General features: G+C 39.8%; 1 protein-coding gene and 1 long non-coding RNA gene across 2 annotated transcripts in view; one reads left to right on the top strand and one right to left on the bottom strand.

Moving 5' to 3' along the window:
- Positions 1–16399, top strand: part of LOC115302723 — a 78402-nt gene that overhangs the window by 43363 nt on the left and 18640 nt on the right. The gene's annotated exons all lie outside the window — the stretch shown is intronic.
- The window catches only part of SLC35F4 (solute carrier family 35 member F4), a 233642-nt gene continuing 231820 nt past the window's right edge, over positions 14578–16399 (bottom strand). The window contains exon 8 of the mRNA XM_029952665.1: positions 14578–14996. Within this exon, the coding sequence (XP_029808525.1) occupies positions 14758–14996 (239 nt within the window). The 3' untranslated portion in view covers positions 14578–14757. The remainder of the gene's footprint in view (positions 14997–16399) is intronic.

Genomic DNA, 16399 nt, shown 5'->3' with positions numbered 1-16399 from the left:
GAGGGGAGGACAAAGGAGGAGGAAGTCAGAGGGAGGAAAAATCTATTTGTAGCAATGGCTTTATCCCATGCCTTTGGGTTCTGGGCTGCTCCTGATCATCCCATACTTACTGCCTTTCCTATGGATTTTGAACTTGCTTAGTCAGCCCCTCCCACATTTGCAAACACCACTTCCTTGTAATAAATCTCTTAATATACGATCTCCTACTGCTTCTGTTTCTCTGGTTAAACTCTACTCTTTAACTTGCTGCTGATTTCAAAGTGTACTTTTTCAAACTGTTCTCTTCCTGCCTTATGGTTCCATTTAATTTTTTTCTTCTTTCTAAATTTTTTTATTTAATTACAAGTTAGTTAACAGATATTGTAATAATGATATCAGGAATAGAATTTAGTGATTCAGCACTCACATATAACACCCAGTGCTCATCCCAACAAATGTCCCCCTTAATGCCCAAGACCCATTTAATCCATCTCCCCACCCAGCACGCCACCAGCCATCCTCAGTTTGTTCTCTGCATTTAAGAGTTTCTATGGTTTGTCCCCCTCCCTGTTTTCATTGTATTTTTGCTTCCCTTTCCATGTTAATATGTTTTGCTTTTTATATTCCACATAGAGTGAATCATATTATATTGGTCTTTTTCTGACTGACTTACTTTGCTTATCATAATACATCCATGTTATTGCAAATGGCAAGATTTCACTTTTTGATTGCTAATTTTCATGTATATGTGTGTGTGTGTGTGTGTGTGTGTGTGTGTGTATCACATCTTTTTTATCCATTCATAAGTCATGGATATTTGGGCTTTTTCCGTACTTTGGTTATTGTAGCTAGTGTTGCAATAAACATTGGGATGCATGGGCCCCTTGGAATCAGCATTTTTATAACCTTTGGATGAATACCTAGTAGTGCAATTGCTGGGTTACAGGATAGGTCTAGTTTTAATTTTTTGAGGAACCTCCATACTGTTTTCCAGATTGGCTGCATCAGTTTGCATTCCCACCAGCAGTGCAAAAATGTTCCTCTTTCTTTGTTTCCTTGCCAACATCTGTTGTTTCCTGTGTTGTTAATTTTAGCCATTCTGACAGGAGTGAGGTGATATCTCATTGTGGTTTTGATTTGTCAGTCCCTGATGATGAGTGATGTTGAGCATCTTTTCATGTGTCTATTAGCCATCTGGATGTCTTCTTTGAAATATTGTATATTCATGTCTTTTGCCCATTTCTTCACTGATTATTTGTTTTTTGGGTGTTGAATTTGGTTAGTTCTTTATAGATTTTGGAAACTAACCCTTTATCTGATATGTCATTTGCAAAAATCTTTTCCCATTTTGTCAGTTGCTTTTTAGTTTTGCCGATTGTTTCCTTCGCTGTGCAGAAACATTTTATCTTGGTGAGGTCCCAATAGTTCATTTTTGCTTTATTTTCCTTGCCTCTGGAGACATGTCAAGTGAGAAGAAACGGTTCTCTTCCTGCCTTATGGTTCTCTTCTATTTCTTGATTTATCCCTTTAAATGTTTTGAAAATGTGTATTTAGGAGTCTTTTAAAAACAATGATCTTGTTGGTACTCTTGCTTGCAAATTCCCCCATTTGTTGCATTGATACCCTTTTTTCCTATGGTGTATAGTTTTGAGTATGGACTTAACTTCAGCGGTGGTTTTTGTTTATGGAGGTCAGTATGAGTTGGGTTGGGAAAGTATCCTTTTGCTGCATTGTCTCTATAGTGAAGTACTACCAGGGACCCAATGAGTTGTCACCAGCTTTAGACTGTTTCATGCTAATTTACTGTCCTTGAATGTCTGCACCTTGCAGATAGAATGAATTCAGATTCTTCACTCTTGTAGGGCTTCTAATATTTACAGTGATTCTTTTCCCATTTACATGGTCCCAAGCAGATGGGAAGATGCCTTCCATTATCTTTCAGGCATTGGACACAATATTTCTTTCTTTTTTTAGGTTTATTTTATTATTTTGAGAGAGAGCACAAGCAGGGGGGGGCAGAGAAAGAGAGTGAGTGAGAGAAGAGAGAGAGAATGAATCTCAAGCAGGCTCCACACCATCAGCATGGAGCCCAATGTGGGTCACAAACTCATAAACCATGAGATCATGACCTTAGCTGAAATCAAGAGACAAACACTGAGCCACCAAGGCACCTCTGGACAGAATATATTTTTTTAAATGTTTATGTATTTTTGAGAGAGAGAGAGAGAAAGAGACAAAATATGAGCAGGGAAAGAGTAAAGAGAGGGAGACACAGAATCCGAAGCGGCTCCAGTCTCCAGGCTCTCAGCACAGAGTCCAATTCAGGGCTCAAACTCACAGACCACGAGATCATGACCTGAACCAAAGTTGGCCACCCAACCAACTGAGCCACCCAGGTGCCCCTGGACAGAATATTTCTATTTGACATACCTGAATGGGGCACACATGCTGGGACCCTCAGCTTTCATCAGGTAGCTCAGGTCTAGAGCCAAGCATATGTAGAGCCTGAGGCTGGGATCCCTTTTTCAGAATGCTAGAATCCCAGCCTAAGACATTATGGGCTGGGATTATGGGTAACTCAGTGAGCTGTTTGGATCAGGCTTATTCTCACATCTCTAACTTCTAGGTCACACTTTATTTCTTTTTCTTTTTTTAATGTTTATTTATTTCTGAGAGAGAGAGAGAGAGAGAGAGAGAGAGAACAAGCAGGGAAGGGCAGAGAGAGAGAGAGAGAGAGAGAAAGAGAGAGAGAATCTGAAGCAGGCTCCAGGCTCTGAGCTGTCAGCACAGAGTTCTACTCAGGGCTCAAATCCATAAACACTGAAATCATGACCTGAGTGGAAGTCAGAAGCTTAACTGACTGAGTTACCCAGGTGCCCCTAGTTCATACTTTAGTTCTGATGTGGGATGGTCGTGCTTGCTTTGGCAGCACATATACTGACGTGGGATGGGTTATCTTTCTTGCTTTCAATCTTATCGTAATGTGGCATTTGAAGAATAGAGAGATTTTCTCATCAGTTTAATTTACCATATTGACTAGGAATGCCCTAAGTGTAGTTTAAGGAAAATTACAATCCATCCTTAGTAAGTCATGTTCTTTATGTCTAGAGTCTCTAAACAGATATTCTTCATTTATCTTTAAAGACCACTTCAAAGGTTTCTTTGTTGGAGAAAGCTCTCCTCATTCCCCAGGATCCACCTCTTTCTCTCATACAATACTCTTTTCATCTGGAATTTATACATTACCCTCAGATATGCACGGATTAGTTTCTATAGTGAGTATAATCTTCCTCTTGTTCCTTTTGCCCATTCCCCTTAAAACTGGGAAGGAGAAGGCAGTGCTCTGGTTATTTGAAGATTAATTTTATTCTCCGTGAGGAGGTCAGTTTTGATTTTGTGTTACCCTTCGAGAGGGTGTTACCCTTCGAGAGGACTGTACTCTTATTTTCTTTATTTTCCTCTTTGTAAAGGCAGTGGCAGGGGAGGGAATGTTGAGAAAACTAGATTGGGAGAGAAGTTGCTTCTATACCTTTCCCCCAGGCTCTGCCTCATTCCCTGAATATAGACCCTCTCATGCTGAATGAGGTTTATCAAAGTGTGACTCAGCAGTCTTAAATCTCAGAGATTTTTAGCCCTTCTGTTTATCCCCAAAGGGAGTCTGTCACTTTCAAAGGCCATGGAGACAGGTGAGCCCTTAGAATATAACACAATGCAAGAAGGGACATAGATATTCTTAGTAAAATACGTTGCAGAAGTTGTGCAATGGCTTAGTCATCATAGCTGAAAATTGCTAGTTGTCTTTTAGACACTTTATGTGAGGGCTTCACACTCTCCCCTCTACATTTGAGGACATGAATTGAGCCCTCCCCACTCTACCCATTAAGGGGCACCAGAGAAGATGCAGGATACTTAACAACTCACATAACTCACAGAAAGATTCAGTACCAAGGAGAGAGCACTTGAAGACACACCAAACAGGCTAGAAATGTCACCTAAGGAGTTGACATGGTTTGGAATTTTTCACTGGATGAGAAGCCATTGGACTGGCTGTGTGTGTGTGCTTGACTGGCTGACAGTAAGACAAAAACACGTAAGTTTTGTTTTTGGTTTAGGCATGTCTCCCTTTACAATAGAAAGCATACTGGCAAAGTTACAGTAAAAAATGAAATGTCATGTGTCAGCGTAAAAACCATAGATCTGGAAGATTCCAATTTAATCGTACTGCTTCTGATATTAAGGCCTCTTGATTCTCTCTGGCCCCACCATCAACTGCAGCAAGTCAGATTTCATGGATATGAGCAACCAGCATTTAGCTATTCTTATGATTTATTAACTCACTACACCTTCCAGCAGTATCATGAATAATTTGTGCTGCACTTAACACATAGAGGAAAGAATGGGACAGTTTATTTTCCATCAGCCAAACCTAAGAGTGACTTTTTGGCCAGTCAGTTATTATTTGATCAATTAACCCCTCAGTTAACCATGTACCTGGATTAAAAGATAGTTGATGGTGAAATTAAATTGGACTGTTTTCATGAATCAAGACATTTACACTGCAGAGAAATATTCCTCTCACAAACTGCAAGACTTTCATTAATTAATACTGTGAAAATGGGTTCTTATAAAATGATGCTCAGGGTTCCAGATTAAGTTTACACTTTGCTGTTTTAAGGTAATGGTGCTTTATTTATGCTGCTGGGCATAACACTTTCTATCTGTAATAGCAGAATCTTGTTCTACTTTCTCATCCAAGTAACAACAGAATAATAAAAGAACAATGGGGAACTAACCAAAGCCATCTGCTTATCAATTGCCATGTTTTATAGGCACTGGACTTGAAATTCAGTGGCAAATGGGATATAATAATTTGGGAAGAGAGAACAAATGCTACTACTTTTGTGGAAGTTAACGCCTTCATCTAGGAAGAGATGGAAAGTTAACTCTAGTGAAAACAGCAGTGACCAGAACTCAGCCTGGTTTTAGACCATGGATCTACCAGAAGCTGAGATGCAGTCTTGGGGCAAGTCACTTCACTCCTCTGGATTTTGGTTTTCTCAAGTATAAAGTGAGGGAACTGACTTAGAGGAGGGCTAAGAATCCTTTCCCACTCTGACATTTTATAGTACTAATCAGTGATGATGATGTCTGTGTCTGTGAACGCTTTTACCCCCAGCTCCTAATGACACGATGGCATGTAACCTCCCTGTGGTAGGTGGCCTCTCAGATGGCCTTTGGTGGTCCTTGTCAGTGCAATTCATACCTCTGTGTAGTCCCGCCAGCCCTTGCCTTGGGTGTGGGCTAGACTTGCTGATTGATTTCTAACAAACAGAAAACAGTGGAAGTGGTGGGATATTCTTTCTGAGATTAGGTTACAAAAAGACTGTGGCTTCCATCTTGTTCGCTTGCTCTGAGACAAGCCAACTGCCTCATTGTGAGCTGCCCTAGGAGAGACACTCATGAATGTGACAAGCGCCCAATGTCTCTGTCCAACAACCAGCAAGGACTGAGTTCTTCCAACAGCCATATGAGTGAGCTTGTAGCAGATCCTCTAAGGTCCATCTAGATTTCTGATCCCAAAAACTCTGATAAATGTCTGTTGTTTTAAGATGCTAACTTTGGAGTAATTTCTTATGCATCATTAGCTAACTAACATACTCATCAAAGGCTTTGCCTTGTAACTTGACAAGATTCTCTCATTACCATTACTAACATTTTATTTTTCATCTTCAAAGAGAGTTTATTTGGAGACTCAGGAAAGTGTTAGAGAGGGGAAATAATCATCCTTTCTTTGCCCTAAATGTTTAATAATTAATAATAATAGCTTACTTTTATTGAACACTTTCTACCTGCTAAGAATTATGTGCTAATGTTCATGGCAATTCCTTGAGGGTCAATATTATATTGTACAGATGTGGAAATTGAGACTTGGAGAGGGTAAATAATGCAGGATGGTAATAATTTAGGAGGGTAAATAATACACATGAAGTGAAAGAGTGGTGGAGATAGAGTCGTGTTGGCAAGAGAAAGAATACTATCACCGCACTGTTTAAACTACAAAATGAGTATTGAGTTCCAGTTGGAGCACTTCATATTTAAAAGGATTTTTGTATCACTTAGCATAACCCTGTCCAGGTTCATCATTGTTGCAAATGACAGGATTTCCTCATTTTAAGGCTGTATATGTACATAAAGGGTATAGATATACACAAATGCACCCATACCTCATACAATGGAATATTATTGCATTGTACTGCAGTATATATACTACATTTTCTTGATCCATTTATCCGTTTACTGACAGATCATTTTTCTACTTGGGCTACTGTGAATAATGCTGTAATGAATACAGGAGTTCAGATATATCTTTGAGATAATGGTTTCATTTCCTTTGAATATATACCCGGAAGTGGGTTTGCTGGGTCGTATAGTAGTTCTATTTTTAATAGCCAAAGAAATCTCCATGCTATTTTCCATAGTGGCTGCACCAGTTTTCATTCCCACCAATGGTGTACAGGTGTTTTTTTTTTTCCCCCTCCACACCCTTGCCAGAATTTGTTATCTTTTCTGTTTTTGGTAATAGCCATCCTAACAGATGTGAGAAGTTATTTCATTGCAGTTTTGATTTGCATTTTCCTGGTGATTAGTGACGTTGAACACCTTTTTATATGCCTGTTGGTCATTGCATGTCTTCTTTGGAAAAATGTCTATTTGGGTCACTTGCTCATTTTAAAAAATTGGATTATTTGGCTTTTTTGCTATTGAGTTATATGAGTTCTTTATATACTTTTAATATTAACTTATTATTAGATATTTGTTTGCAAGTGTTTTCTCCTATTCCCTAAACTGTTTTTTCCATTTTATTTGTGGTTTCCTTTGCTGTGCTGAAGCCCTTTTGTTTGATATAGTCCCATGTGTTGGTGTCACATTAAAAAGATTATTGTCAAGACAACTGTCAAGGAGCTTAACTGCTAGGCTTTCTTTTGGGACTTTTGTAGGTTCAGGTCTTACATTCAAGTATTAAATACACTTTGAATTGATTTTTGTGCATGGTGGAAGATGGGGCAGATAGAGAAAGACAAATACTAAATGGTATCACTTATATGTGAAAACTTCAAAGAAAAGTCAAATTGGGGCACCTAGGTGGCCCAGTCAGTGAAGTGTCCAACTTTGGCTCCGGTCATGATCTCAAAGATCATGGGTTTGATCCCCACATTGGGCTCTGTGCTGACAGCTCAGAGATTCTGGACATTGATCTGAATTATGATAAAGATCCCAGCCCTCTTGGCCATTATCCAAATGAACTATTTTTCCCTTCTTCATCTTTTCATGCTTCCAGCCAGAACTCTTCCTGAAGTAGCTAAACAACAGTATCCTATCTGAAACAATTTTGACTGTGTTCTGCACTGTTTCACTGTCTCCTGGCTCTAGTACAAAGCCAGGTCTGCAAAGAAATCCAGGACACCTCTTTTCTCCATGTCAGCCTGGGACCACTTCTCAGTAATACATTTTAGGAAAAACAGATTATTCATAAGGCTATTGACTAATTTTTTTTAAGCCAGTGACCTTCATCTCTCTCCCTTTCTCCCCACCCCCTTGCAGTAATACTGGGTCTTGACCACACAATGGGTCATGGGATTCTAAGTCCTCAAAATATATCAGTAAGTACTTATTCAATAAGTGAATAAATCTTTATCTTGGCAGGCTGAGATTCCTTCTTCCTTCTTCCCATTGAATTCCTCTTGTGAGTTATTGATGAGCAAGGAAAGAGAGCAGGACAAGGTCTCTGTTTTCAAAAGCTCCCAAATGCTTTTGTATACTACTTAGTTCCATAAGCCTTTGCTTATTTGTAGCAAATATCAGAAATGATAGGACTATTCAACAATATAAGTAGATGATTGAATTTTGATATCTTATACTTACCATGTGAGTGGTCACTTTTATGGCTCAGGAATGGATTGTTTCCATTAAATAAATTTTTTTGGATATATTGTTCTTATTTAGAAGAGCCAGGCTTCCAGTTTTCTAAGAGTCATACTATATTGAAATATACCAACTCCCAAACCATATTGAACAGCAGTTTTTCTTGATGATTCAGAAGACACTTTAGAACATATAGAACCACAAGAACAATATTATGAACATGGACACTTGTATTGTTGTAGATGTAAAGAGAAAAAATAAGAATGAAGAGGAGATACAGATATGCCAGAGAGGCTCATGGAAAACAGAATCCAGTGATAAAAGGTAATACCAATATTGCGATGAGGTAATAGGAAGAGCTCCAGGGTCCAGGCAGAATTAATTGATGATGACAATATTTCCAAGAGAAGAAACCTATCAACCAAAGATAAGTGATCAGCACGAAACAGAAAACATTGCAGTCTCCCCTCAGCACTGGTCTGGGAACCAGTATAGGGGTGATTGCAGGAAAGAGAAACCTTTATGGAAAAGGAGGGAATTGGACTGGTGTTAGCTGACAGAAATAGAATTATTAAAAATAAAAATATAAAGTTTTAAAATTACAAGTCCAAGTTGGATTTTACAGAAAGCTTTATGAAAGAAGATGAAAACTGGAAATATTATAACATAAAGATGAATTAATGCAAAGAAAAATATAACAGGAGAGAAATTTTGGCCAAATGTGCCCAGATATATCACATAACCAGTAAGATACAGGAGACAGAGACTACTTGTGTCTGCCTTCTTGAAACTTTTAAGAGTGGGATTAAGCCAGGGACGCTGACAGAGGTAGAGTGGGGTCTTGACAAAGGCTGAATTTCAGCACATCACTTTCAGGTACCTAAGTAAATGGAACCCCTAATTACATTATAAAAAGGAAATCATATTTAAGGGAAGTAATTATAAGCTTCTAATATAACTTTTGAATGTCCGATAGCTATATTAAAAAAATAAAAAGAAACAGGTGAAATAAATGTTATCATACATTTTATTTAACCCAGCATTTCCAAAAATACTCTCATTTCAATATGTAATGAGTAAAAGCTACTAATGAAATAGTCTACATTCTTTCTTCCCACACTCAGTCTTCAAATTCCGGTGCATTTGACATAGCCCATCTCAATCTGGAACAGCCATATGTCAACAGCCACACGTGGCTAGTGGTTAACAGATTGAACAGTATTCCTCCAGAATAAAGCAGCTAAGGTTGCACTATTTGGAAAACTCTGTCAGGAGTTTTTAGAACAAAGCCTGAAGTCCGTCCCTGAGTAGGGCTTCTAATCCCTGGTTAAAATTCTTGCTCTTAAGATTCCTCAAACTCCCCAAGGATCTGATGTTTCTGTCTCCAGCAAACAAAGACAAAGTAGTCTTTGCTTTTGTGGCTTACGTGGGCGGGGGGGGGGGGGGGGGGGGGGGGGGGGGGGGGGGGGGGGGGGGGGGGGGGGGGAGGTGGCAGACTGACCAATCAGAACTTTAAAGTGTGGGTCTTTGGCTCTTCCTGCCTCTGAGCTTTGGGCACTAACACCCCAACTCCTTCACATCCTGTACTTTTTTTTTCTTTTCATTTTTAGTCAAGTCAGTTAACCTACAGTGTAGTCTTGGTTTCAAGGGGTAGAATTTAGTGATACATCACTTCATATATAACACCCAGTGCTCATCTCAGCAGTGCCCTCCTTAATGCCCATCACCCATTTAGCCCATCCCCCCTCCACTTCCCCTCCAGCAATCCTCAGTTTGTTCTCTGTATTTAGAGTCTCTTATGGTTTGCCTCCCTCTCTGTTTTTATCTTATTTTTCCCTCCCTTCCCCTATGGTCATCTGCTGAGTTTCTCAAATTCCACATATGAATGAAATCATGTGTCTGTTTTTCTCTGACTTATTTCACTTAGCATAATGCACTCTAGTTCCATCCACATTGTTGCAAGATTTCATTCTTTTTCATTGCCATGTATTCTTCTGTTCTTACTTCACTCTCAGTTGCTACAGATGTTGAGGGTGGGGGAGGGGCAGACAAATAAATAAAAAGAGTTAAAATTAATAGAGACGTCTTGTTCTAGCCTGCCAGATAAACCGACATCACCTGCAGTAGGTGTTCTTTGTCCTTCTGACAGGGGCTTACGAATAAGTAAGAAAGAGGATTTGTACTTAAATATCAGGAACGTCTGATGCTTAGCCCCATTACACTGTCCACTCTTTGATCGCTGGCGTTTTCCTTCTCTAAATCATTTGTCCTCTGGTGGATCTTGACAAAGTGCCTGCACAAAGCTAACAGGCGTGCAAAACCTGGATGAGCAAAATTGATTTGCCTATAATTTGTTTGTGAAGCGATCAGGCGGTGGTTGAAGTGATTTTAATTTCAGGGCCCAAGTCACCAGTCTGTCATTTTGTCAGGCAATTAGTTCCACTGGCTGGGCAAGAATGCTGGGACGCACGGGGTTGAGGGGACCTGAGCGAGCGGAAGCGGCCTTTCTTTTTGCTTCCTCTGAGTGTTCCTCTTGCCAGGCTGCTTTTGTCTCTCTGGCTTATTTGAGGTAAAGTTCCCACATACTCTGTGTGCCTCTGTGACTTTGCTGGGCATCGTGCTGTGGAAAAGTGCTCTGGATAAGGTCCCAGAAGGAGGTAAACAGAGGAAACTCTAATAGTAGTTACTACTGAGGGACTGGCCGTGTGTTAGGCTCTTCGACATGTGATTTATTTAATACGCTCGACAACCTCAAATGACAGGTGTTAACACTTCATCTTACTAATGGTGAAGTCAAGGGGCAGAGAGAGGTTGGTTATTAACTCAAGTAGCACGTCTAAGAAGTGGAGAGTTGGGGGTGTAACATGGGTACTTGTAATCCGTGGACTGTGCTGCCCATTCAAGCCATTGCCTTTTGGATTTGGGGAAGGAACCATGTTTGGATAAAGAGATCAGATAGCAGTAACCTCAACCAGGTACTTCACCTATGAGGGCAGGGATTTTGTAAGTATCCTTCAGGCCAACTGAACCTGCTCCATCTTAAACATATAGGAAGTGCACCCACATTTTCTCAGTGACTAAAATGCATTAACCCATCTGATTTGCACAATAAAAGTAGGAAAGAAAGGTATTATTATCATTCTTTATGATAATTTTACCAGAATTGAAAAGAATATCTCATATTCCCAAAGTGATTCAAATAAATTTCTGAGTCATTTTAATCGCCATGTTGACAACTTACTTATAAAGATTAAAGGCCCCAGATGCAAAGGCCACTTCCTGTACATTTTGTATTCCCCTCCCCATAGTGCAGAGTGCATTGCTATGGTCACAGAAAGTTCTATCAGACGGTGCTGCTTTAGAGGTAGGCAGAGGCTGGTTAGTGATGACCTAACATAATACCCTACTTCAGAGCCAGAGGTAGAACTTAATAATTTTTGAATGAATAAATGAATGAAGACCATAATGGAACTGTTTTCTTAATATAGACTAAGCTAATTATGGTGATCAGTCATAGGTTGAATTAGTGCTTTCCAGGGTGGCTGACTCCATTTTTCAAAGTGAATCATCAAAAAGTGCAAAACAACTCATTTCTTAAACATGTCAAAATGTAATTTTAAATGTCATGCTAAGTAATGGCAAGATGCTGGAGTGGGTTAGTCAGTGATTACTGCTATTTAACAGTAATTTAAAAACAAGGAAAGAGCAATATTTGTACCAATATGGCACCCAAGTAGTCAAAACCAACTCTACTTAGATAATGAATTAATTCATATGTATTAATAATGTATTATTTCATTTATTTTGTGCCATTCTACATGGAGCTTAAAGTGAATCATCATTATTGTTTTAGCTAATATCATGTCATCTGTCTATGCCAGAAGGCTGACATTGCCTTTTCAAAAAATGTCAGAGAAATGGAAAAACAAATATAAGGTTTTCATTTACCATGCTGCCCAGTGGGTGTGATATCCTGAGTCCCCCCTTCTTGCCCTGTGATTATCTCACCTATATTTTGGGGGGACATTTGAATAAAAAAGGAATAGTAAAACAGATGCCAGAAAGGCGTGGCTTCTTATACTAAATGTCCCAGAAAGTGCAGATTATCTCAAACTGCTATATGCCTTAGCCAGTCTCTTTGGGAAGAAATACTTTGAGCAATTCAGCAACTTGGTATTTTGTGGCAACATAACAAAGGCGGTGGCTCATTTAACCCCTAATGTTCCTTAAGTTAACCAACCTCATCTGGAAAAAAGCCTTAAGTAAGACTGATCTAATACCATTTGAGGGAGGGGTGAAGCAACCCATTTATTTACTTATTGAATGTTTGCAGGTGCCAGACATGTGCTAGGAACACAATGATGACTGGTACATAGTCCCTGCTCTCCAGGAGCTCCTGGTCTACTGGGAACTCAGGCCAGTAGACTGGTAATTACCAAAGAGGGTGACCAGCACTATAATGGGGGTAAGCAGAGGATTCTTAGGAAGCCATGTTGTTCAGCCAGTTGTTCAGGGATAAGAAAAGATTTTCTAGGAAAATAGGAATGCATCATTTCATGATGTCTAGGCAATGGTTAGTCAGGTGATGAGAGAGGCAAAGAGTACAAGAAAGAGAGCATGTCTTGGTTGAAGAATTACAGGAAGTTATAGCGTCACTAAAGCACAGATTCAAGGGGCCACAGTTGGTTGGAATGGTGGAGTGAGGCTCTAGAGCTGTGCTGCCCAATATGGTAGCCAAGAGCCACAGGTGGCTATTTAAATTTCATTTCAAATCAATTAACAGTAAATAAAATTAGAAATGCAGCCCCTCAATTGCTCAAGCCATATTTAAAGAGCTCAATAGCCACTTGTGGCTACTGTATTGCAGAGTGCAGATATAGAATATTTTTATCATCATGGAAGTTCCACTGGGTGGTGCTTCTCTAGAGGTAGACAGGGGCCAATCAGCGACAAACTCTGGATGAACTCTGAATGACACACAAAGGTACTTGGAGCTTATTCTGAGAACAATAAGATGCCACTGGGGTGTGTGTGTGTGTGTGTGTGTGTGTGTGTGTGTGTGTGTGTTTACATTTATTGATTTTGAGAGAAAGAGAGAAGGGGAGCACATCTGCATTGGTGGGGAGGGCTAGAGAGAGAGAATCAGAAGTAGGCTCCAAGCTGTCCATGCAGAGCCCAAAGTGGGGCTTGATCTCATGAATCATGATCATGAACCTGAGCCAAAATCAAGAGTGGACGCTTAACTGACTGAGCTACCCAGGCGCTCCACAACTGAAGTGTTTTATACAGAAGAGTAGGATGATCACATTTATATATTAAAAGCCACTCTGCCAGGCATAAAAGGAATTAGTAAGAAGCAAGGCTGGGATTTAGAGAGATCAGTGCAGAGAGAGAGAGTCTTTCATTCATTAGAGAGAAAGATGATAAGGGGCTAGAATAGATAGCATAGTAGGGAAGTGTATGGATCCAACAAATAATAAGAAAGAGAATCAGCAGGTCTTCTAGTTTAGAGGTGGAGGGTGAGGAAAACAGAAGTTAAGGTTCATCCTTGCTTGGGCAGCTAGCTAATGATGATCCCATTAACCTTGAAAGGGAATAAGGGAGAAGAAGGAATAGATTTGGAGAAGAGAGATAATACATTCAACTTTGTTCTTGAATTTGAAGTCAACAATGAGGCATCCATCCAAGTGAGCTCGCAGAGGCATTTAGAAAGTTGGGTCTGAAGTTTGAGGGACAAATCTGGGCTGGAGATAAAGATTTTTAAGGCATCATTGCATGGATGACATTTGAAGCCATAGGAGTAGATGAGATCCCTGAGGACAAGAGTATGGAATGAGATGCTAAGAAGGCCAAAGATGAATGCTGACAGCAAGGAGACCAGCCTTGGAAGAGGAGCCCAGAGAAGCAGCTAGTGAGGCAAAAAGACAATGAGGAAACCATATGGGATTCAGGTAAGGAGGATATTTCAGGGAAAAAAGTAATCATGTCAAGTGCTGTAGGGATGTCCTCTCTGTAATCCCTGTGCAATTTTTAAATGTCTCTGTCATATTAGAAGAATCTTGGCTTGCCAGCATAATTTATTCCAGAAACATGCTTGTAATCCAAAGCGCTTGTATATCAAAGTGAATTTCAAGAACCACTGGCTCTGTTGTGATCATGTGACATTCAGTGTCACATACTACTCATATTGCATGACATCGTGTGTTTATCAAGTTAAAATTTATTAGAAATGATTGCTCATCTGCAGAACACTTGGAGAACAAGTTAGTCACAATCCAAGGTTTTACTGTATTTGTAACCGCTCTTATTCTCTAAGCACATTGGAAGTACACTTTGGGTCTTTTCATGTCTTCATTTTTCCGAGTGTAGGACTTACATATAGAAGATGCTCTTTTGATAGTCATTTACTTATTTTCCAGTCTTAAAATTTGAGGCTCTCATTGGACTTAAAAATATATAAAGTGTGTATCCTATTCATGTGTTTTCCTCTCATGTAATTTTCTCTGATTGAATGAAAATGTCTTAGTTCCTGAAGAGGGTAAGTTCCTGATAAACTCATAATTTAGTGGAATATCACGTTTTCAGGAAATTTTGCAAATTGAGGGGAGGGGAAAATTCCCTCCAGAACAGAAGAAATAGAACAAAGATGAATATGCTTTAATAAAAAATGTTTATTATGAGTATTTACACTAGTCCTTGATAAGCATATAAATGTAAACTTTTATCATTGGCATTATTTCACATATGACTTATCCAAATTCAGAGTTAATACTGGCATTTGAGTGTACAGGTAGTGAGAAAAGTTTATTATATTCACAGAATATACATACACGTGCATTCAAAATGTGTCCCTCGTTAAGCCAGTGGTATAGACACTGTCCCGTTGGCTCTGCTTCTCCGCAGGTGTACACTGGAATCAGTGATGTCGTCCACATGCTCCTCACTCTTCTTTTCCTTCAGGCTATTGATGAATCTGAGGGTGATCTCATCCCACTCCTCAGGCAAGAGCATCAGCAGAAACCCAATGCAGATGATGATCGTAGCAGCCAGGCGGACGACATTGAATATCACCTCCTGCTTCAGGAGATCCACAGCTAGGGAAGAAAAATCAAGCTAGTCAGTCTGTGCTCTTTCTAACCCTCTTTGAGAACAAATGACCAAAGCCGTTGCTACTTCTAGGAATTTCTTGGAGTGCCTGGGTGGCTCAGTCAGTTAAGCATCTGGCTTAGGCTCAGGTCGTGATCTCATGGTTCATGGTTCGAGTCCCGCATCGGGCTCTGTGCTGACAGCTAGCTCAGAGCCCGGAGCCTGCGACAGATTCTGTCTCTCTCTCTCTCTCACCCTCCCCTGCTTGCGCTGTCTCTGTCTTTCAAGAAAAAAAAAAAAATTAAAAAGTATTTAATTTTTTTTTAATTTTTTAAATTCGATGGTGGGGGGATGAGGGGCAGAGAGAGAGAGAGAGAGAGAGAGGAAGAATCTTAATTGGATTCCAAGCTGAATGCACAGTGCAATGAGGGGCATGATCCCACAACCCTGCGATTATGATCTGAGCCAAAATCAACAGTTGGATACTCAACTGACTGAGCCTCCCAGGTGCCCCAACTCCTTCTAGAAATTTCTAAAGTCTCCCTTGTTCTTTCGAGCCCTTTTTTCCTTTTTCCATAGCATTATATTGTTCCTTTTGTTTGCTTTCTATTCCTTCTCTCTAATTCAGACATCAAGGCCGGTGTCATCTCATTTAATTACAAATCTGTAGTTTTTATTTCTTGAAACTTTTCCTCTGCATCCCCTTCATACTTCTCCAGTTTCACTGGGCCACTGAAGACTTTTTCAAATGAGCAAAGCTTTTTAATATCTATGCCTTTATTTTTTTATTCATTTATTCAACATTTTATTTACAAAACATTCTGCATTAAACTTTTTTCCCAGCCATTTTCTTTCTAATTTTTTTAAAATAGTTTATTGTCAAATTGGTTTCCATACAACACCCAGTGCTCTTCCCCACAAGTGCCCTCCTCCATCACAAACACCTCTTTCCCCCCCTCCCCCTTCCCCTTCAACCCTCAGTTCGTTTTCAGTATTCAACAGTCTCCCAAGTTTTGCATCCCTCTCTCTCCCCAACTCTCTTTCCCTCTTCCTCTCCCCCTGGTCCTGCATTAGGTTTCTCCTGTTCTCCTATTAGACCTATGAGAGCAAACATATGGTATCTGTCCTTTTCCACCTGACTTATTTCACTTAGCATGACACCCTCAAGGTCCATCCACTTTCCTACAAATAACCAGATTTCATTCTTTCTCATTGCCATGTAATACTCCATTGTATATATGAACCACATCTTCTTGATCCACTCATCAGGTGATGGATATTTAGGCTCTTTCCATGATTTGGCTATTGTTGACAGTGCTGCTATGAACATTGGGGTACATGTGCTCCTATGCATCAGCATTTCTCTATCTCTTGGGTAAATCCCCAGCAATGCTATTGCTGGGTCATAAGG

This window comes from Suricata suricatta, chromosome 9, assembly GCF_006229205.1.
Source record: "Suricata suricatta isolate VVHF042 chromosome 9, meerkat_22Aug2017_6uvM2_HiC, whole genome shotgun sequence".
Taxonomy (NCBI): Eukaryota; Metazoa; Chordata; class Mammalia; order Carnivora; family Herpestidae; genus Suricata; species Suricata suricatta.
Note: the sequence above shows the minus strand (reverse complement) of the source record. Positions and strands in the feature narration are given on the sequence as shown.